Here is a 24,575-nt window from a genome sequence, read left to right as displayed (position 1 = left end):
AATGCTAATAATAAGAATAGAGAAAATAATACAAAATATACAAAACCAATCTTGAAAGTCTCAGCAACTGCAGAGCTGGCACCCAAAGTCCTGGATTGGACTCTGCAGCCAACCGGAGCTGGACTCAGTCTGTCACTAGGCCTCAGTTCACAGGGACAACTAGCAAGGTCCTCTCCTAATGTCGGCCATAGGGAAAAAGGGACGAGATCCTCGTGATCTCCCATTTTATATGAAGTATTCACGTGAATGGAATGTTATACACAGTTGGTCAGTTTCTTGGTCACTTGTTTCTCGTCGCCCCTCTCGCGAGATGTCCATCCATGCTTATCAATAAGTTTGCATTCCATTGCTAGGTTCACCAAAACATGTGTCTGGTTCTCCAGGAGAATGCAGCTAATATGAAGGCTTTAGCTGACAGGCAAATTCACTAAAAGAGAAACTTGTTTTTAACAAAACCAGGACAACAGAGGATGCTAGTTTGATGATAAGGATCAAGAAAAGAAGATGCATTATACACCTAAAAGAACACTTTCACAGGAAATAAATACTTTAGCAAACAAGTGACCCTTAACTCTTAGAGGTCCTTAAAAGAAGAATCTTTTAATGGTGCTTGCCCCAAATGAAAACCATTCTGGGTGTCAGCCACAGTATTAACAGGTAGGAAAGAAAGACACTACCACCTTATAGCATTTTTTTTGAGTAATATACATGCAAGCATCTGCTAGAGTATTTACTGCCAAGTTAATGGTGACAAAACAGCACTAAGACATATTGTTCTCAGGCAGCTCTTGTCCTCTGCAGGAAGATGATAAGTTAAATACTCCTAATATATGCTCAGAATCTGATACCTACAGTCATTATTCAGAATGCTTCTATGCTTTCAAGTAGAGCTGCCCCTTTGTAGCACTGAATACCTTCAGCTAGAAAACCCAATATTTAACTGTTTATGTTCAACCATGTCAAAAAGACATTCTTGTCATGCATCTTAAACAGCTAAGATATGGCTTCTTGACCGTAAATAGCAGCTGATCCTCACGAGAAACTACTCAATAGCTCCATTTTCCTGGCTAGGAGGCTCAGGGTATTTTTGGACACTGCTCTAAGTGTATTGATCCTTCCTAGTATCCAAGAACAGTGGTGATCCTGATGCTTTTTAGCCGACAGGATCCCTCTCCTCCTCCTTCCATTACTGAGGGGACCGCTGTGCAGGGACATAGTGCTTGTTCCACATACGCGCCACTGAGCTCTGTGCTCATGTCCACTGCCATGCACACTTAGCATTAAATAACCTCAAGCCTTCAAGAGAGTTCTGTGGGAGCTGGAGCCCACTGTCTCCCTAGAAGACTTTCTCCCAGCCAAGATAAAAAGTTGTACTCAAACTACAATACTCAAACAGGTCACAGTTTACAGCTCATAGAGATATCATTAAATCATCACTTCATGTTCACACCTTGCATGGCCTACATACCAAGATATACTTGGTGTCCTCTTGGCTGGTCTTACTCTCCAGAACAGATCCAAAACATTTAGAAATTGCCACCTCCAAATCACCAATCACTGGTTAAACTCAGATGACCCAGACACTTCGTGTCACTGCAACATGAAGACTTTCTGTTCCTGGTGTTCCTGCTCGTGCTGTGTTGTTAAGTTTGAACTATGCCTTAGATTAGCAGTGTGTCACTAGAACAAGGATACTTCTATTCTTCATTCTGTAATATTCAACAGGCATGCTTTAAGAATGAGGAAACTGGCAATGAACAGGTTGTCAGCTCTTGATCCCTGCCAGTCACTGTCTATTCAAGCCTAGGAAGTCCTGTAGCAGTCTACTACTCCTCCTCCTCTCTATTCAGTGTCACTGAAGGGAAAACTCAGTCGTCCTTTACTGTTATAGAGACATTTTCTACCCAGATTTACACAATAACAACATAAAAAAACCAGAATTCTTATTTTCTTCAATTATTTTATCCTTCACCAATGTATGCCAATTCTTCTCGTGATTCAACACCTTGCCTCTGTATACTGTCAGATTTTCCCAGAAAGCCTGAAGCAGAAAAAGCAAAGTAGCATCCCTGTCCATGGGTAACATATAAGAAACATCTCTACTATGGCTGCTTTCAGAAACATCACTGAACTATGATTCTTAGTAATGTCTTAGATGTAATGTTCCTCCGAATAGATGGTGGTCTCCTATCTCTATGAAATGTTTTGAGGACTGCTCATCTCCTTATGAACATTTTTCAATGTTTATGTCCTTGAAAAATCTATTTTAGGACTGCATTTGGCCTTCTTTTCATATGCACAGCTAGAAACTGCAAAGATTTGCAATTTCCAGTAGAAATTGCTTTGACATTAACAGTAACATACACCCATGACTATCCACCATATCTGAGCAAGCATATAGAAAACTCAGCTATTAGTTCTGCTATCTGGAAATATCTCTTCAAATAATTTTCTCCATATTTGGAAAGTATATTACTCCTCACTATTAAGTTAGCCATTTGAGACAAAAAACCTTTTTCACCTTTTCCCTCCCACCCTTCATTCATATATGATCCTACAGCACTACTTCACTCTTCTGCTCAGTGATGTGCCAAAATCTAGTTTGGGTCATTTCCAAAGGGACAGTGCTATTTGTTATCATTTTTATCTGTCATTTGCACAGACACCAAGTTGCAACAGAAGTATAAATGTCATCAGATAAACAGTGAGATGCTTTGTAGGAGCACCACTTACCTACCTGACCACTGAGAAGCAGGTGGCACCACTCCTCATTACAAACAGCCGCCAACACTTCTACGACATGAAGCAAAAGCTGACATAAAACAAGCTTATTGCCAAATCCTGCTGAGATATTCTGTTAGGTCTACATTTTAAGTTCAAGATTGTTCAGTGAAGGGTGTCTGAAGGCTTACATTGTCCTTGGCAGTATAATCCAAAGGCTTACATACAGTGAACATCAGGAATTGCTCATAAATGCAAAAAGAAGAGCTTTCTAACAAGGCACTACTCCTAAAACTCAGAAGTGTGGGACCTCCGTTTGGCCTGGGTTTGTTTTGTTTTAAAATAAATATAAGAACAGATGCACCACTTCCAGGAACAATTTTTGTATGAAGTTTGACCTTAAGGAACCCTCACAAGAGCAGAGCAAGCACCATTCTCTCCTAGGACTACTGACCTGACCAAGGAACCGTACATACCCCTCACCCCACACTACAATAGTGCTGGCAATGGTCTTTCAGTATCTTGCTGGACCCCGTAAGGATAGGACCCAGGCTCTGGAAACACAAGGTGCACCAGGCAAGCCTCCATGAAGCTGTATTTTCTTCTGTACGCATGCCCTGCATTCCTCCCATCTGGAGCACAATTCAGAAAGGTGGAACCAAATTGACTCACCTTTCTCACATTTGGATATTTCTTGTAGCTAACAAATTAAAGCATGTTAGCATGGAAGCTAACCACTTCCAGTTTATGAACAAAAAAATTCTTAAGCCAATGTGTTGGTTTAAAAATAATCAGATACAAGATCAAGTAATCAATAATGTTTTCTATCATAAAATCTTTTTGCAAACTGTTTTAATATTTAATCTACAACCCGGACTACAACGCCACTCACAAGAACACAACAGAAAAATGCTGAGCCATAAGGCTAGAAGTTTGAAATTATTTCCAACTTACATAAATCACTTCCTGCCCTAGTCTATTATATTTAATATACAAAGTCTACAAACTACAGCTATCTGATCAGTATAGCGAATGCTAACCTTTTTTACCCATACAGTAAATGCACTAGTCATAGTTTACCTCCGCAGCAAATTCTGCATTCATCTTGCACACATCCCTTTTTATGAGAAGAATGAATTTTAGATCAATATAACTGTGTAGTTTACATATTCAATGGAGACCTTATCAGCTTATGGGAAGCATTGAAAAAAAATCCATGCTGATGCAAGACAGACTTTATTCCTTCGAGGGCGTAGAGTCTTCACTGTTTCAGAACTTCACCAACACATGCTGTAGTCTGTGTGCTAAACATTCATTTAAGGAAACTCAACTGGCAGTAAAACTATTCAGTGCTGTGCTAGCTAAATTTGCAAACAGGCAGAAATTACTCTAAAAGCTTACTATAGTATGACACATTCAACAACAGGCTGTTTTTTGAAAAAAATAAAAAACAACAAATAAAAATAATCAGAAAAGCACACAACAGACAGCCATCCCCTAACAATGGTCATTTATTTTAAATTACATTAGTTTACATAGCCTGGTATTTTGGCAAAACTGCTAAGGTAACACACTTATTTTTACTTTTTTCGCCCTCAGGACTCTCTTGCACAGAGCATTTAAAATCACATTCCACAGCAGACAAACAGCATTGTTCCTACCCAAGCCCCTCCTGGGTATTAGCTTTCAAATGAATTTTGGAGACACCAATCCACCCACAGAACTTGTAGCAGCAGAGGATGGAAATGCCACACAAGGAGGTAATTCAGGTCAGAGAGGTTGCACCTTCATCCCCAAAGCTACTTGACCACAAAATAGTAGCATTTAGCCAGTTATTTGCAAATCTGCATCAGGGAACCCCTGGACTGTCGCCACAATACCAAGGGATCTATCTGCCTTTACTATCCTTTGCATGATAAAGCAATCTCATCACTAGGGCATATTATTTTTCTTCAATAGTGCTGGGGGTTTTTGGTGGTTGTTTTTTGGGGTTTTGTTTATTGTTGGGTTTGAGTTTGTTTGTGTGGTTTTTTGAATTAAATTCTTTCTTCTACCTCTTCTTACAGCTATGGCAGAAAAGATGATGTAGAGCAAAAAGAAGAAACAGTAGCGAGCTGATATTATACATTTGTATATATAATAAAGAGAAAGCATCAAAAACTGTGTTTTTCAAAAGGAACAGCTTCACAAAAGGAGTTGCAGTGCTCCAAAAAACAGAGACAGTAAGAAGGGAAGAAGTAACTGAGGAAAAAAAAAAGAGGCAGTTGTCCCGGCTGCAAAACTACAATTATTAAAATAATATGCATGAAAACAAGTGGAGAATGACTCCACAGTTTTTATCCCTACCCTAGTATTGTCCAAAAAAGTTCAAACTGACAGCTTTTCATAGACCCCTGAAAAAGCAGGGGAGGGGGTGCAGGAAGCTGCTGGCATTTTAGGAGGGGTGTCTGCCCTCTCTTCCTCTTTAGAAAAGCAAGTTCTAATTTAGCTTTTCTAAATTTTAGGAATTATTACAGCTCTCAGCAGTAGAAATATGTGTAGTACTGCCTTATGAATTAAATGCATTAAAAGCCCTGAAACACACCAAAATCTTTATATACAAGCAAAAATTCCTTCTTAAAAACCTCATCTGACCTTAAACTTTCAATGGTGGGCCAGCATCTGGCAGGAGACCAATAATATCTCTTTGCTTTACATTCTGCATGTGAGTCTTATTTGTGATCTAAAACTTTGGGTGCACGCACAGGACTGTCTCTGTTCTAGTTAGAGAGCAGCCCAGCGCCTACAGTGCTGTGTCATGAGAATGTGGTAACGTAACACAAGAAAGTGATTAATAGGTTTTGCTTCCAAACACTTACTTTATGTCCCTAAGTGAGGGTGCACGGAGAGGTAATGAGATAAGGAATTTTCCTGATGGTCCTTCTTACTGACAATATGGAACTTGCTTATCTATACCAATGCAGCATCTGAACATCACAAGAAAATAGTTTTTGCTGTATCTTTGCACATTATTATTATTCTACAGACGCAATAAAGCAACTGAATAAGCACAAAGGAAGAAAACCAAGGCAAAGTTGATCATCTGTTTGAGTCTCAGGTGTCACAGGAACAGCATCAAGACTAAGCCCATTGTACTGGCTGAGCAGCACCCACCATAGCCAAGATCACCGTCAACCCATCTGAAAACATAAAAAGACAGACTACATTTCTAGCTGCCTTTTATTTTTCTTTCTTTTCTTTGTTTTTTTGTTTGTTTGTTTGTTTTTTGTTTTTTTGTAAGGAAAGAGACATGAACAGTCAGAAATGTTTCACTTTTGGACTGACCATGGATCAGATTCCCTAAGCCAATAATCAGTTTGTTGCAAGGCCTGTGTTTTTACCACTTAAGGGGGGAAAAGAAACATCAGCAGCTTCATCTGACACCAAGTTCTTGAAGTTCAACAGCAAATTGCACTGCCCATGCACGGTAAGCAAGACACACATTTTCCATAATGAATCAGCCATATTGTGGGAGCAAGACATGTGAGAACTACCTGAGTTCTATTGACCCACTTGAATATGCACATACAGTTCATCCGATCAATAAAATGATTGTGAAATAATCCTGCTCAAGCATATTAAGCTACTCCAGCATGGGTCTGACACAGCATTGTAAAATATATGTAATTCTAAAAACTGTTACCAAACAATCAGATCACAAGTATCTAGAACTGACCACAGTTTGACAGAGGGGCAAGAAAAAAACAAAGCAATATCCATGTCTGTTTGCAGGCAGAAGAACCTGCTTTACACTGTTTTGTTGGACACTAAATGAAATGCACAGCACTACAAAAGGCTGCCATCAGATTTATTGATAGAACTCAGTGGTTCAACAGTGTTTTTAGATGTATGTTTTATCATGAGAACTTTGTGAGTAAACTGAGAATTTACTGCCTTTGAAGACCCCTTATCATACTAATAGTTTATATCTAATACTCCAGCTGATGCCAATATAGGCAATACTGTATGTAAAAACAAGCACTTGAATACGCCAGAGAGTGACACTGCCAAAACTTAATATATAATACGCAGGTACAGATAGCCACCAAATTAAATGTAAGATCTTCACTGTTTCTCTTAGAAAGCAGGTCTAAATAAGACATGCTGATAAGAAAACAGGTTGAAAAAGATCCTCCTGAAAGAGGGAGCATATATAAATAACAGTGACAGCTTACTGACAGTTTTACACAAAATGAATAAAAATTCCACTTATGGAAAAAACAAGAAATAAATCACGCAGCAAGTAGGACATCAGATCAGGCCAGATGTTTATGGCACTAACACTGCGTCACACAAGTACTGGCTCAAATTCAAAGAGACAATTAGGACAGTGTGATCCCAGCAAGACATTCTTCCTAAACTTCAAACCAATTTACTGGAATTTATTACACAGTGAACTTATTGCTAACATTGTAGACCTTAAGTTACTAAAATCTCTAAAAGCACACTGTATTATATTTAACATTTAGGATTTAGAAAGCACAGAACTGTATCGCATTAAATATTTATATTTAAGTAAAAAATTACATAATCTTAAATGGTTAAATCAGCACAGCTACCAAGAGTAGAAGATATACTCTACAAACGCAAAAGATAGCTACAAGTCTGATACTATCCTTAAATTAAAACATTTTAAAGAATGGCATCCCAAAGTACACACCTTGCAGTGTTCTATAACCTACAGCATCCGAGCTGATTAAGCACTGACATCAGCAGAGAAGCTTCTGCTCTCTAAAAGCATTGTTCACTGGAAAGTGCAGAGGAAAAACAATTATTTCACAAACCCATTGTGAATATATCATTTTTCTTGCCCCTTCAAGGAAATCCATCCAAAAAAAAAAAAAAATATATATATATATTTGTAATTTAAGTGTGCAACATACCTGCCAAAGTAAATTTTCACAGATAAAACCCCATAAATCTGACTACCACATTCAGGATTTCAGGGACTAGTCGGCAGAGATAATATACTTACAGGGTTAATTCAGCTAACTTCAGGTATGTAAGTACAGTCCTTATGCAAAAATAAGTGCTGCTTCTCTCACTCTGTTCTTTTTTCACCGCACACACACACACCAGAAAAAAAAAAAAAAAAAACCTCACAGAAGAAAAGCATAAAGAGAAAACTGATTATTTCTGAATATCCATGAAGCTTCTTTAATGAGTTATCAGGCAGGAATAATAAACGGATAGAAGTTCACAAGCCAGCAGCTGGCATCACAGGCACTCTCCATAGCCGAATTCAAAAGAAATGTCAATTAGAGTGGCAGCAGCTACAGTCAATGCTGGAAGCTGATGCCTCTGCGGGAAGAGGATGCTGGGAGATTTTCCCAATCTGTGCTGCAGCCTAATTCTAATCCATCACTTCTAACTGCAAGGAGAAAATGGAGACAGGAGGAACGCAAAGTGATTTATATTTAAAGGCAAAAAGGGAGTTACCTCAGTATTTCCTGCATACAAAGAAAAAAAAAAATGGTACAATTAGAGTCAGAAAAGAGAAAGTATACTAACGCAACTGCAGCAAAAATAGATCAAACATACAAGAGCTAGTGGCAAGCAGAACTGAAGAAAACTAGCTCATGTTTGATTTTCACTATTTGGCAGTACTCAAACAAATCAACTTTCTTATTATTATTATTAACCCTTTGATACTCCTTCCCTAGAAATCTGAATTTTTATAATAGCTAGAGTCCTATGACCAAAATAAAGCAACAGCACAGAGAGGCAGCCAGTATAAAAGCTATCTTCACAAATATCAGCAGGAATAGGAGAAAGTAGGAATCAGAAGCAAAACAGCTGTAACAGGGATAGTTTCAACCCCTTGGTCTAATCTCTCCAGATGAGATATGGGACAGCTCAGCACATGGGAGCTAAGCAGCAGAAAATTAAACTATGCCCTCCACCATTGCCTTTGAAAAGTATTCTTTAAAGCTGTACCACCTGGGCTAACAGTACCTATTCCTAGCTGTGTTTACTGCCATGAACTGAGATTTACTCAAAACAACACCTCAGAGTAAGCCTTTAAAACACAATGCAGGAAACTAGATTTGCATTGACTCTCTTCAGATGGGTGCTAACTAATAACAGCAGTAATACTGCAACCTATTTTGAAAATACAAGTGAGAATGCAACATGCGAGGAAAGAGTTACATAGTATTTCCTAAAACACCTGAGGAAACCAAGGGCTATGATCAGGTAAGACAGGCTTTGCAGGACAGAGATGAGATGGACAGCTGTAACTCTTGGACAACACCACCATTAAAATAACAATGTTTTGCTCTTTTTTACTGAAATTCTCCCTAATAGCCCTAAAGCCCGAGGAGTTCAGAGACATCTGACTGCTCTGCCACGTGACTTGGAAGCAGTGTTTATTGTCACTTATTGTATTAACGCTTTGGGAGCAGGGATAGTCCAGGATTTCTCTCCCCTTGATAGTGTGCGAAAGGTAAACCTGTTTCAAATCAAGCTTGAGCAGCCAGATCAAAACTGACTCAGTTCACACACGAAACATACAATATTCTGTCCTTAACTCAGCGTAAGTTGCAGGCAGTCCACACTTGAGGCCTCAGAAAGTATTTCCCAGTAAAAGCCGATAAAGTGTCAGCAGCACATTTCCATAAAACTGACGAAAGCAGGATTTCTGTCTGCAAATATCAACACATTCAAAAGACTTCCCCTGGACTTTCTTAAAGAAAAAACGACTAATGCACACTCAAGCCACATTCCGCTCAGATTGTTTCCCAAAATGCTCTGAGACAGTTTTCAGTCATCAGGGAGAGAAGGGGGGAACATGCCAAACCAAAAGAAAGAACCAAAACATAAGACCAGAGAGGTTTTGGGTTTTGGATAGTCTAAAATAAAGTATGTGGCAAACCCATTTTTCAATCCTTTTTCCCTAAAAACAATCCTCCTTCTCAATATTTGCGCAAATCACAGCCTGCAAGTTTTTATTTTTTTCATCTATGAGTCAGAGCTCGACTTTTCATTTTGTTATCTAAAGCACTAATGACTTAAAGATTGCACCACCAAATTAAAAGTCTACATCCCTTTCAAAGTCTCTGAAGTTATTCAGAGAAGGCAACACTTGAGTTGCATGACCTCAAATAGCATTACGCAGTTGTTTTTAAAGTACAGGATAAACATTAATTTCCTGAAAGAAATTTAAAGAAAGAAAACACAGATGTGATCACTGGATCACCCATTCCACCCATTACATTGAGATTCTACTGTGATAATTAATAGACACCAGAAGTCTCCAGGAACCCCCACGCAAAAATATTATCTGAGTTCCCTGCCATGGTGTTAAATGGATGAGCAAGTCACAAGCAGTAACCTAAACATTCAGGCTCAATTAAGACAAACTTATTTTGGCCAACACTGGATCACAATAAAACCGGCTGTGCTACATTTCTGTACCCCAGCCTTTCAGGGAAGGTATGGTGTGGAAGACATGCAAAGTTTGGGGTAGTTCTGTGCAGAATGTCCCTGAGCTGCTTTGTTTGGTTGTTGACCCCTCGCCTCCTGCTGTGTTTTTTTCACCACTTGCTTTCTAAGAAGATAAGGACACAGGTAGAATTGCAAATTTCAAAATCAACAGAAGATACCAATATAAAAACGTGCACAATGAGGCCTGAAGACTTCTGGTCAAATACAAACACGCAGTGAAATCTGACATCAGAGGCAAAAGGTGTAGTTGCAATGAATAATGGAAGATACATAATTATTGCCCACTCAAACCCGCTCAAACTTAAACAATTTATAATCCAAGAACTGTTTGGGGTAGAGAAGGATTAGTGAGATTAGGCTGGTTGGTGTCTAGACTACTGCTGCTACAAATATTGAGACTGACAATATAAAATGGCTACTGTGTCATATTTATGTAGCTGTGAAAACACAGGGTGTTTCCAAAAGATGGATTCAATTACAAAGCAATACTGCAGTATCAAAAGCCATATTGCTTTGAAATTGGGTTCCACTTACTGAAACACCCTGTTGTATTTCCTGGATGCAAAAATCTCCTTTACCGGACTTTTTTTCCCCTTGACCTTGAGGACCAAACTAACAAAATAAAACCCTGATCATTTAAATTGTCATAGCTGTTTCTCACCATGTTAAGACAATATCAGAATTTGAGTTCAAATTTACGGAGACAAGCACTGTTGTCAAAAGCTTTTGACTCCCTGAATTTGAATTTAGGGCCATTTCCTCAGCTGTTCAGTTTCCTTCACTGACAAAACACACACATGTGCAGGTATAACTGAAATCTTAACTACACTTCTGAGATTACAGGGATAACCTGCTCTAACTTCCTTAAACACTTCTGGCTGTTAATCTGTCACCCTAGTAATACCACACAGAGCTGCTTTGGTAGGATCAAGGATTAACAATATCCAGCTTTGGGTAGGAAAAGGAAATGCAAAAGAGGAATGATAATATAGCAATGAAATACGCATCTTTCTGCTGAAATCAAGAAAATTCTAAGAATTACATTATTCATCAAAAATAATTTGTCTCATTTCTACAGAATTCTAGCTCCCACCTTCTCACTATTTAGTTTTTTAAACGTGTTTAAATGAGATCTCACTATCTTTCCACTGATGCCAAAACTCAGGGTCTAGTGTCAGAAATTTTATACAAATAGCACAACACAAAGTCTTCCCCTGTATACAAAGTGCTTGCAACAGTCATCGAAAACACCGTCTTGTCTCTACCTCAAACAAAAAACAGCATGCCAATCAGTAACATGGAGAAGCACAATAACTTGATGGTAACTTGTTCCTGTCAGATAGAGATGACATTGTAAGGAGCAGTGAGTGAAATGAGATAGGAGGAAATCCAGTAAAATTAAAATTTCATATGAGTTCCTAACAAACTGAGAACTTCAGAGGATAAAATACATACAGAAATCAAAACAGCAGTGACAAGGTCAGTAGATGCTAGCCATAATATGGTGATGGTTAAAAGCTCTCAAGAACTTAGACCCTTTCTAGTCCTCTTATTGTAAAACCAAAGAAGAGATAATTTACAAAATTATCCTCTAGCAACAGAAAACATGGATCTCTGCATTCCACAGGAATAACTGCTGAATAATTTGGGGAAAAATTAACGTAGCAGAAAAATATATATTAAAAAGTCATAAAGTTGAGAATCATCTTGTTTAGCGTGATCAGAATTAAAATTCATAAGTTTTCCACAATAAGATTCAGGAAGTATTTTTAGCAAGAATAAAAGAACAAAACACACATAAATCAGTTCCATTCATGTATGATTTTGAACACGTTACCTGGTTGGCAGGTAATAGCATTAGGTTACTTTGTGAAACAGATTTGCCCAAAACTTACAAGTATGCAGGCACTCCAGTGGAAACATGGGGAAAAGTTTGGTAAGAAGTACCTTGCCACCATAAAACTTCTTGGCAGAGGCTTGAATTTCCAAAACAGACAGAACCATTTGTCTCCAGTTACTTGGTTCCTTTTACAACAGAATATGCTGATCTGAGTTAACCAGTTCTTACTTAACACAAATATATAATGGCAAATTTCCTTTGACATATATCCCACCTATCCTCTTTGTAAGGTTGAAGATGCTATATCAATGTTATCGCCAAGCCAGTACTTTGAAAACTTAGTAACTCTCTTTGGTAGAGAAGATTCCAGGTGAAATACTACTGCTTGTTTTAAGCAAAATGGCAAACTGACCTACTGTAAGAGCGCATCTTTGGCTTTAGCACCACTGAGTAGAGAACTGCATTTACAGGTGGAAGTCCATCTAACAGCCCCCCTGCATTTTTACAAAACAAGTGTTTTGGGGTAATTACAAAAAACATTTTGGAGTTGTTGTGTATAACTACAGTAGCCACCATGAGCAGAAGATCAAAAAAGAGTTTAGATAAATAATCTAATCCATTTAGACAATCGGAGCAAAGACTGATTTCCTCCTGGACCTGTCCTCAGATACAACAGCCAGCTCTAGAGATTTAGGGAAGGATTTTACCCTCTTAGGATAACTCATTGCCCTTTTAACATCTAACCTGCGCAACCTTGTATCCACAGTTAAGCAATCATATTTAGGGAATAATGCCAGTTAAAGCCAAGTTAGATTAGCAAAATAGTTTGCTGGCATTTACTGGAGCAGTATACAGAGCAGTGTTACTATATACACATTTCACATGAAAAATTACACAGCGGCATATGAAGTACTATGAAGACATAGTTCCCACACACTCTTTCCAAATTCTCTAAATAAGTTGATTCAACAGAATTTGAACCAGCTCTGATCTCAAACATAAACATCGACAGCCTTGGCAGTCACAACTCTCCATAAAAAAGGCCCATTTTACCTAAATTCAATGGAGTATAACCAAACTGCAGTAAGACACTCAAACTAATGCCAGGTATACCATCAAAGAGCTGTAACAACGTCACTTTCTTATACGAGATAAAAGAGATTCAAACATTGATACATAGCAAAATTTTAAGATTAATGTTATCAATAGTAAAATTTAAAAAAATAAAACACAACAGATACAGCTTTCCAAAAAGGTCGAATCTCTAGTAATTCATTGTTTCAATATAGTTAAATTTCCAAATTTCCACTACTGCATTATTAATAGAAAAAACCTACCATTAATTCTAGACAGAGAAAGTTCAAGAATAACCAGTGTAGCATGAGATTTGGGAAAGGCTTCCCCACAGGCAAACTACCAGCATCACTCGAAAACTACAGCCAAAGAGTTTCAAGGAAGACAATACTGAAAGCTTCCACAAAGTCCCAACGTTTTTTCAGTTCCTTAGGCAGGTTTCTGAAGTATTTGAGAAAGTAGAGAGTCTAATCAAGTGCAGAGTCCTGCCCAGATACAAAAGAATACACTCATATGTAATTTCTTTAACTGCAGAGCAGCTAACTGATGAACATAGAGCAAGTCATCTGCAGCAAGTATTCCCGCTGAGATTATCCTACGCTCACTGCTCAAATACAAACAGAACAGCCTCTCTGTCTATCTCATTTTCAAAGAAAACAGCATACACAATCATGCTATCTGTCCACTCATATGTCTCTACACTCTTAATATTTTAACCTATTGGCCAGTTTCAGTCAGCCAAGTTTGACACAGAAGCAGTGGTGTCATGAGATAATTAAAATCAGTACCTGGATTGTGCAGAAATACCTGAAGGGGTACTTACTGAGGGAAAGACTACGGTATAATACTCAATTTCCTGTCTTGCTGGCCTGCTGAAAAATCAAGCTACCTGTTGACTGGGAGGAGTAAGGAGGACACAGGTGCAGCTGGGGGAAATGAAAGGTAAGGAGGTCATGAGGACCTGTGGAGGGAAAGCTTCAGTCATCTCGAGGGTAAGGTATAGGTTCGTAAGACAATACTCCTATGAAATGAAGCTCCATTAGTTCAGTGCTCATGGCACATTCTTTTGTCAGCTGCAGTGCACACAGGGAATCCAGAAGAAAGTACTGACAGAAATATTCAAAACTTACCACAGCCATTAATAATCGAAGTATTTAATTACAACAAGAAGATGATCTTGTAAGTTTTCAGAATCTTGCAAAGCTTTCTTGGTAAGAAATTTCCATTTTTCTCTGCTACTCAGGACGGTTAAGAATTTACAGACCTTTTATAAAGCTGGCTAACCAGAACAACCTCACTACCTGAAAATATTTGATGAAAGCTACTCAAGGCCAGTAACACTGCATGAAAGTAACAAAGACCCTTCCCTATCAGAAGCTTTTATAGGCCTGTGATACAGATACACTCCAAATCCCATTTTCCATTCATAGTACAACAGTGGAATAAAGATTTCTAAGAAGCTAAACTGAAAAAATCGTAACAGTTTGGAAGAATGGTGCTATTGAAACTTGCACGCCTTATATCTTCTGCCAGTTGACTGCAACCAGGTCATTCAATCTGGACAAAATGTAGATCAAAACCACTAAAAGGGAGCTCCAAGTTTTTTTTCCCAAAGAGGAAGAAAGAATTTAAATTCACAAAACACAACAAAACAAAACACACAACAGGGTATTACAGCAACTTCAAAACTTGTATATTGTAAAAGCTGAAATAATGGCAGAGATTTTATAAAAAATATATACAGTTTTATTAAAAACATAGACATTTTTAAAAATTCTACTTACACAGGGATGTTTTCAAAGGCATCTTCAAAATTTTCCTGCAAAAATAAAAATACCTGTTTTAATCAAACGTGCGCGGGTTTTGAAACTCTTTTGGTAACACAGCAGAAAGCTACCATTACTAGATAGCACTTCTGCAACATACAGTAAGAATTGGAATATTCAGAGTCTACTGGCTTTTTGTTATGCTTTCAGTGAGAATCATTGCCCAAACACATACATTTCCTATGGGCCTAGTGCATCAGATTACAGTTACGTTAAACCAAAGACCTCTCCCTTTTCAGACTCCCAAACTTCCACCTGTAAATCACAGAATATAATATAGATTAATGCCTCAGGAGTTGTGCAGCACATCTGATATAACCAGGATGCACTAGCAGACTGGCATATCTACACATTAAAAAAAAGTTAAAATGAAGTGTTCTAAGCCTATAGCTGATACACAGGTTGGCCAGAGTACATACACTAAGTCCAGAACGCATTATAGATAGTGTGCATATACAGCCAGCTCACGCATTAGTAGCAGTTGTGTGAACAGCTTGATCCAGACATCTTTCCACCCAGGTTCAAATTTCAAATTCAGATAAAGGAAGAGACGCATAAACATAAAGTGGTCAGAATGGTTCAGCTCAAGGCTCTTCTATTTCTGTATCTAGTTTCCAAAGTTGATCTGTAGAGTGTGTAGCAGAGACAACAAGGCAAACCGCCCTCCCTGCTGCGTCCTTCTCACCACCCCACACTTTCCAGCCTTTGGGAACTCAGGGAATTCCAGGCTTGGATGTGCTTTGTTCATCTGGTGGTTTTCAGTAGACCTCTGTTCCACGTATCAGTCTAGCCTTCCCCTGATACCATGTGGACTTCTTTTTATTCATGTAGTCATAATGTCAGTGAGTGATTTCACAAGTCTGCCACCCATTATGTACAAAGTAATAATTTCTACTGGAACCTGGCTCCTGATAACTTTATTTAACAGCTCCTAGCTTTTGAATCGAAAGATGGCGAAGAATCAATTCCTACTTGCTCTTTCCTTGACACTTAGGGTTTTGAAAACCTTTGTTGTATCATCCAAATAATCCTTTTTCCAAGCTAAGGACTGCCACCTTACTCAGTCACTCCTCAAACAGACTTAAGTCATCAGTCTTCTAATAAAGTGATTCTGTGAAGACTGTTTGCCTCCTTGAGCCACTTCTAAACACAAGAGGAGAAATTCAATAAAACAAATAAACAAAATACACTGACAGCTTTTTGAGCACACCTCCAGTTTTCCTATGAGAACAAACTTGATGAGCAAAATTCGGGGTACTTTTAACTGTCAAGTACTTCTAAAGAACAGTAACAATCAGAAGTTTACACCAAGACGTAAAAGTACCTGTGTCGTGAGCCTCTTGCCTGCTCTTTCAAGCAGCAGATACGTCCAAGAAGAAAGGGAGAGACAATGTGCACTCTGTCTCCATATGGGCCTCCTGTGCCTGGCTCCTTCTGAATTTTGCTCCCTGCTATTCAGACTGGTCAAATAAACATCTAAACATTTAGAAGATAAAGTACAACCTGGATATTCTTTCCCACATATCAAAGCATGGGGGAAAATCACAGCCTCTCAAAGGCCTGCACCACTCAAGGGAGCTAAAAACAACATTGCTGAAGGTGATTTTCTCAATGCTAAGAATCAAACAAACAAAAACCCCTAGTTTTTATGAAGTGCTCCGTGCCCTCCCATTTGTACTGCATGCAAAACAGGTATTAGAAGGCATTCAACTTGACATCTTGTTCTCATTTCCATAACTGTCTCACACAAGTTTGTCGTTGGCTCTACAGACTCTCACAGATTTCCTATATACAGAAGAAAGTTCAAGGCACTAAAACAGAAGCCTAGCCATCTTCTACTCCATTCCATGCCTACTACAGCTAAAAGAGTTATATCATCCTCAAGTGTAAGGGAGAAGACTGCAACTGAAGTACCCAGAACAGCTCTTCTCAGAACAAGTTCTGCAATTCATGTTTCCACCAAGACACAAAAGGCTTCAGAGGTACTCAGAACATATTCACTTTTCTTCAGTAGTCCATTAAAACTTACTTGTAAATTAAGCCTGTTCAAGAAGAGAAAAAAATTAAAAGTGAAGTGTTACAGAAAATACAGAACATCTAGAAGACTTTCAAGCTGTATATAATACACACAGCTGTATAGGTATATTAATTATGTCAATTAAAAAAAAAAACAATCAAGAGATTGATAAAGTTTATCCATTCCTCAGAGTAACGAAGCAGCCCCAAAACATAGACCCATTCTTGTACGTTCGATTGAAGGCTGGTAAAGATCCCATCTTCAGCTGCTCAACCCAACGCTGCATTTTCAGCCGACAACAGCTGCAAGTCCATAACCAGTTTCCAGAGGTGCTTGTTTATTTTAGTCCACAGCAAAGCGGATTCCTTAATTCAAACTAAACAGTTTTACTCAGCATTGATGACAGGCTGCACACAAGCTCCTTCAAGCCTAAAGCTGTGTGCAAATAAATCACCCATATTTGTGACCTCTCTGCTCTACCAGCAGTACTGTAGGAATACAATTAGCTTTATTTACATGGCTGAAGAGACATGACAAAGACTGAGGTTAATGCAGTCCTTCATTAACTTCCTTCACCTGACCTGGGTCCATCCTACAGCAAGTCCCAAAGGTCCTGCTCCAGTATGTCCTTGTTTTATCAGCTACACACACTCAGCAAAAATCTTCAGGAAACACAAGCTGCAGCTGAATTCACAAAAAGGGCAATGCAGCTTTTTTTCAGGTATTCTACTCAGAAAAACAGATTTAAGTTAGTGCCAAGAAAAACAGTTTAACAACCACATCTGTCAGCACATAATGCCGGCTAATGCTGCGATCCACAGATTTTTATTGCGTTATTGCACCTTTTCCGGAGAACATGTCAATCCAAGAATTTAAAAAACACGAATGTAAATAAAACTGCCACTAGATGGCATGAAAAAAAAATGATTCAGACATTTCCACAGATGTGGGAAAACACTGGCACAAGATTTGACCAAGTAAAGCTGTTTCAAAATTATTTTTCTTGAATTTCACGATCTTCATTTTTTTTCTAGTTTATTATTGTACTATTTCACATCTTTTTGATGCATCATTTTCAAGATGCGCACAGGTTTGAAAATAATTAAGTTAACACAACTTTGAGACACTCGTGTGTTGCAAATCCAAAAAAGTCAAAGTCAGACATAAAGGGACACAGTATATTAATGCAGAAAAACTGACGAGTTCCTGTACTTTCTGTACAGAAACCATTTTCAGATTACTACAATTCACCTATAAAGCCTAATGAAAAACAATGTGCAAATGAGACCCTTAAACTACCACAGGACATTTGCCAGTGACTGCACTTTTGTTCTAACACATTGCTAAAAAGTGGAAACAATTGCTTGCCTTATTACAGAAATTTACCAAAAGTAAACTCTCTTTTACATTCATCCTAAGTCATTTAACTTTAAGCAACTTTTAGACTGTATCTTGTGACTTGTAGTAAATTATTGTCTTAAGTTTGCTATTTTTTATGTCAAGCTTCAGACTTGGCAAGGCTTTTTTACATTCTATGCTGCTCTAGTTTTTAAAAGATATCCAATAAAACATACCTTATTTTAAGAATTAGCTAAGTAAACAACAGGATAAGTAGCTCTCAGTGAAAGGCTGTAACCAGAATGTTTCTAATGTAATTTCTACAAGGCTTCTTTCTGTTCAATACAGTTTTAAATCAATACTCTCGAAACAAACATAATGCTAATGAAATGTTCGGCCACAAAGAATTAGTGGAATACAAATCAGAATAACAAAAAATACACTCCCTTTAAGTGATTTGGAACATTGAGTAAGTCAGTTTCAAATGGGGAGATGCACATGCAAAAACCAAAGAAATCATACACACAAGGTAAGCTTGCATTAGGGAAAGCAACACTCCTAAGAAAGACTGAAAGGTAATTTTGACAAGAAATTCAATATGAATTCCTGTTCTTAATGTGATCCTTGAATTAGTCTGCAAACAATAGAAAACAGAAAACTTTAGTATCCAGCATCAAGAGGATGAAAACTGTAAAACTTTGTACTTTCCTATAGTTCAGCCTTCTTGAACATTAATAAATATATAAGACAACAGAAGAGATCCCAAGTTCAAGAGGTAGAACACATGACTTAGAATAAGAGGTAAAATTTCATTTTTTAATTAACCAAACGCAGGACAGCATAGTGAGAAGTACTCACTATTTCTAGCTCATACAAATAAACTCAGAGAAATAAAATCAGTACCAGGCAAAACCTCTTTTGTTTCTTTTAAATATTAGTTTTCACCATGCCTTTTTTTTCTACTGTGTCAAATTATGTTCTTCAGGCAGAGCAGTAACTACTGGAGCACACCAGTGAGAACCACGACAGACACTGTCTTCCATGTCTCCAAATTAAGAGTCTGAAAAGCACACGACACTACAGTTCAGCTAAGCACAAATTACTAGGTTCGATCTAGCCAAGTTTCATGGAACTCACTGCTTTTGTTGCACAAGGAGTAATTATCTGTAGTTCTGACAAGACTCTAACAAGGTTTCTTTTCAAACTATTCATAGGCTATGACTTGAGCCCAAGATGCTTTTATGCTATCAAATTTTACTGTTAGAATCCCTTCCATAGATTGATAACAATAACGCATGCATAGATTCGTTTTTAAGGAGTTTCTGAATAGTGCTCTTTCCAAGCAAAAGTATCCTCTTTCTCGCATAAAACGCCTTCTTCACAGATTACATGGATTTGATCTTGTTGCTTTAATGAACACCTACTCCTCCCCCAAAACCATTCCACTGAAGCTTCAAATATCAGAAATGACTGCTTCACAAAAAAGAATGACGGAGATGAACAACAGTGCAAGCTCACTGGTTTAAAGTTGCGGAAATCCAACTTGTAATACTGCTCAGTTAAAAATAAATACATTCAGCTAAGGAAATTACCCAGGACTGTATATTTTTCCAGATGTTAAGAGACAAAGTAATTCCCAGCACTACAGCAGGACCAAGAAGCTAATGTGTCAGTTATCATGAGCTAATCATAAAGTACTGATGTAAAGAATTAGTATTTTTATGGGACAAATAAAACTCAGGTTTCTTCTCATTTCAAAAATACAGATGATTTGCACTTCCTAATTCGTCTTCAGAACTGAGTACTCCACACTATAAAGAGCTCAAAAATCGCAACTTCTCAGTTACCACTTCATCAGACTTGGAGTAGTAATTTCTTATAGAAAAGAGCAGTCCACTTCACAAACTAGCAGAGAAGTAACCTGGGAATTAAACTACATCTTAAAATGCTTAGTGTCAGAATAACCCAAACATATTGGAGAAAAGGCATCTCAACGTTGGCTTGGCAGAGTGGTGGAATGGAGAGAGAAGAAGACATTCCCAGTTCTCCTTCTCTGTCATCTACACCAGCTTTATTTGCCACTGTGATATTGGATCCTGGTATCAACAATTCATGGCTTAGGAACAGAAAGACATGACAACAACGCAGTTTAAAGGCGAAGGAGACAATGTAGCTGTTACAAAAGAGGAAAACTATTTCCCCTTCCAAGAGACAGGAATAGCCTTGAGCCAGAAAGAAGTGAATTGAAATGCAAAAGTTCTGTTCTACTTCATACAACCAATTTTTACATGAAAACTAAAGAATGAATTAAGTTCTCTAAAGGAAAAGAATACACATATTTTTGTGCTGATTTATTATTTCAAACTTATTGGTTTGGACTATAAATACAACACATCTGCTTTTAAAAATTTGTTCTCAAGAATATTTGCATAAAATATCAGTGTTTTTCCAGAGAGCTGAAAGGACTGATTGGTGGCTATTTTGGAGGAACTGTGTTTTGCTAGATGTTTTCAGATTAAGAACCTCAGCTGTCAGAAAACAAAGATCAAACTTGGTAATTCAGACTTATTCAACCTCATTCACGTAGAACAGCATGCCACATTCATGACCTTTACTAACGTGGGTGACTTGACCATGATTTAACAACAATAACAAAAAAAAAAGGAAACAAAAAAACCCCACCACACCCCCAAAAAGAAAACACGACTTGGTACAACCAAGCTTTACTAGAAATTTGGTTAGCTGAAGAGCTGCTGAACAGTTAGCAATCCAAACAAACTTTAGTATTACTTTACTCAAAAATTAAGTGTAGGTACCTAAAAGAACAAAGGTTTCTCTATTACAGTCTGGAAAGCAGAGGCCTTCCAACGCAGCTGGTCGCCCCAAAATTATCAGACGACATACAACAAAGAGCCTTAAAAGTTCTACCCTCTTTATTTTACAGAGATGTTTGTAATGAAAGCACCTGCCATAATTACGTGCAAGTAATCAACATGTTTTTAAAAGTGGACAATTCCTGCTCTGCCTTCAGCTGCATGCAAGCCGGACAATTATCAAACAGCTTATCAGCCACAGAGTATAAACCAAGGCAGGACTGAGAATGGACATCAGCTGATGGAACTACATTCAGCAGTTAAGGCTTTTCTGGACCCGCTTCTGAAGACAAGGCATAAGGCGGTGATACTTTAGTATTTTATTTATTTAGGAACTTTAGTATTTTATTTATTGTGCCTATGAAGTTGGCAAGTTAGGACACCAACATCAAGTGTCACTTGTTCTGAACACAACTGGCTGAGCTTGTGCTGTTTTAAATGACACTGCTCCCTCATGACTGAAAAGTGGGAATAAGCAGATTCAGTTACACACTCAGCAAGTAAATTATCACAATATACTTCACTTTAATTGACGTGCAAATGGTTGCTGTCAACAGTTATTCATGTTCAGATTCATATCCAACATTTTGCACATAAAAGCAAGAGTACAGTTTCAGTTAAAGTTGGCTGAATCCCAAGCTAGCTTCCCTTACTGTTTACACTGCCGCTTTCCTGCTGTTTGACCTGCATTTGTTAGCCTGACCTACGGTTGTTTTTGCACAAAGAGCACTTCTAAGAGGCAGAGGAATAGGGAAGCAGCATAGAACTTCATTGCTGCAATAAAGCTTTTCTTCAAGTTAGTTACCATCTTTCTTGTCTGTCCCTCACACAGCCCCTCAGACAACCCAGAGTCCAAAGGAGTGTCTTGTAGGCTTATTTTGTTTGTGAGTAGCACCAGGAAAAACAAAACAAACAAATCTCTGCAGTGATTGCCTATGCTGCTACTCCTGATCAATTTCATTGTACAAAACTGATGGCCAAGCAATTCTGAACTGAAAGGCAAATACAAACATGTCCACCTTGGCTGGATACATCTTCCTTTTCATACTGTAGGAGGAGTGATTTGAGAAGAACGTGAAGACAAATAAGGAGGCTGAGAAGGTAGAGGCAATACACAACCACTCTTCTCAAAACAGACACTACACAAGCTAAGACGCTGTAAAGTTTTCCTCTCCAGCCATGAGAAAGACTATTCAATTACATTCATTATTCTTGCAAAAGACACGCCCCTGAGTCCTGCAAGAACTTTGCGTCAAGCTCATTAAAGTTTTTACATAAAATTCAGTGTCATTATTCAATCATTTCACAGAAATTATATAAACGCCCATTAAAGTCAAAAGGAACTTTAGTATTTTATTTATTGTGCCTATGAAGTTGGCAAGATAATTGTTACACCTTTCTAGACCTAATTCTTCTGACACAAAGCCCATAAGTATTAGGTACTTATGTATTTTCCGGGACACTGGACATAGCATGGATGAGATACCACTATTGAATGACCTTCCTACTCCCAGTTACCTGGACTAGCAATAAACATTTAGCAAAATTCTATCAGCTTCCAAAGAGGCTATTCAGTTAATTTGTTTCATTCATTAGAAGAGGTAAAGACACAATGGGAGGTTTCAGAGACACAAGCAGACGGTATTTTCAGACACTAACTGAAAGTAAGATGTTAGAGTAGAGCATTCAGAGATGGAGAGTTTACCCTCCTGACTTCCTTGTATGCAGCCAAGGTGCGAGCAACTTGAAAGTCACTAGCCTCCCTTCAACTCAAACCAAGAAGCTTGGTCTTATCAATTCTGGCAAAGTTAATATTTCACAGCTAGTGATATTTCACCCATTCTAGTTCAGAACTGGCCTCTCATCAAGTATAACCTTCCATGACTGGTGTTAGGGAATAGACTGTCTTAGCTTACTGAATTATTGGACATACTGTTTCTTATAGCACTTGTTTAGAAACTGTTTATATAGAGTTTGCTTAGCATAAGTAAGGTTGCTTAGCATAACTTCAGCAAGCTGTGAACCTTTGAACTTTCTGCTTGGTTAAGTAAAGAATTCCCCAGAGTCTTCAGGCTGGAAGATAAGGGGAGCTGCATCCCTGGAGATCAGTAAAGGAAGAGAATGGTGTTTAACGGAGAATGTTTTGGCTGTCGACAAGAACTTAGTTTCTCCAGCTGCAGGTGCAAAATAGCAACTGAAGGTCAGAGCTTTAATTGACAGCCCACCAGACAAAAATTAAGAAATCCAGTGAAGAACAGAGAGACCCCAGACTCTAATTTTGCAGTTGGTCCTGAGTGATGTCTGGGGGCTATGGGCTTGGACTGATAGGGTATAATTGTCCTAAGTTTTTTCCACTGAGAGTCCCTCTTCAGAAGGCATCCAGGGCAAGCTGCTCAATGCTGCACTGTGCAAATAAATTATTTATTTTGGAAGAATTTCTGGAATCCATGCCTGAGTCTCTGCTGCAGAAAACCTAGGGAAAAGGAACTTCCCTAACAACTATCTAACCGTCACAGAAAATTCAGCTTAGCCCAGACAAAGGATCACTAGACGGTTTGTTGTTAACAGAATGGCATCACTTCAAGAGATGTGATCCTAGTGCATAAAGCAGGTAAGAACCTTGCTTGAGTTCAAGTCAACATAACTGACCAAATAAAATAAAAGTTACCATGAAGAGGAAAGAAAACAGGACTGGAAGATCCATCTGACAAACACCAGACTGCAGCAAATCTGTGCTCTTTCTGGAGCTGGAGAATTAAAATTCTCTCCCTCTCATGAGAGCAGTTCTGTTCAGTAGCCTCATCTAGCCTTCCCACCTTCAATTCCATATTTCAGTGTTCCTGATGTGGATGATGAGGCAAAACCTCCTAGTTTTCATCTAGGCTGCCTTACGCACTATGTTACAGTGGGACACTTGAAAAAATAATTTTAAAAAGCACTGTAGAATTGGAAGCAACAATAGCCAATGTAGGAAGGTGTCTAATCCACTGCTGAAAAATTTTAGTTTGCTGACTGAAAATTATTCTCCATAAACCAGAAAAGCAGTGAGAAGTGAATAAGTAAGAAATTCCTTAAATCACTTGTGCCATACAAATGGTCTTGGATTGTAAAGAAAAGAATATGGTTAATTTTACCCTCATCCCACTTCCACATTAGATATGTTGCCAAGATGACATTTGACTGAACTGTCTGCAAAAGCAGTTATTTTATGGCAAACAAAAATATTTTACATTGCTGTTTCATTCATTATTTGAATTTCACAGCTTCTAATTTTGCCCTGCTAAACTTGTTCATTAGTAAGTATTTGCTATTAAACCAACTTTGCAAAAATGTGAAATCCTTAGATGTCAAGAACATGTTTATTCAGAATGAACGTGTGCTGGGTCAGCTGGTACAAGGTT

The 24,575-nt window shown here is 38.1% G+C and overlaps 1 protein-coding gene across 1 annotated transcript in view; it reads right to left on the bottom strand.

Moving 5' to 3' along the window:
• Nucleotides 1–24,575, bottom strand: part of TTC39B (tetratricopeptide repeat domain 39B) — a gene marked incomplete at both ends in the record, with an annotated part of 72,980 nt that overhangs the window by 31,863 nt on the left and 16,542 nt on the right. Inside the window, one exon of the mRNA XM_080362638.1 lies at nt 14,905–14,939. Coding sequence (XP_080218764.1) covers nt 14,905–14,939 — 35 coding nt within the window. The remainder of the gene's footprint in view (nt 1–14,904; nt 14,940–24,575) is intronic.

The sequence above is a fragment of the Nesoenas mayeri genome (genome assembly GCF_963082525.1).
Source record: "Nesoenas mayeri genome assembly, chromosome: Z".
Lineage (NCBI taxonomy): Eukaryota > Metazoa > Chordata > Aves > Columbiformes > Columbidae > Nesoenas > Nesoenas mayeri.
Note: the sequence above shows the minus strand (reverse complement) of the source record. Positions and strands in the feature narration are given on the sequence as shown.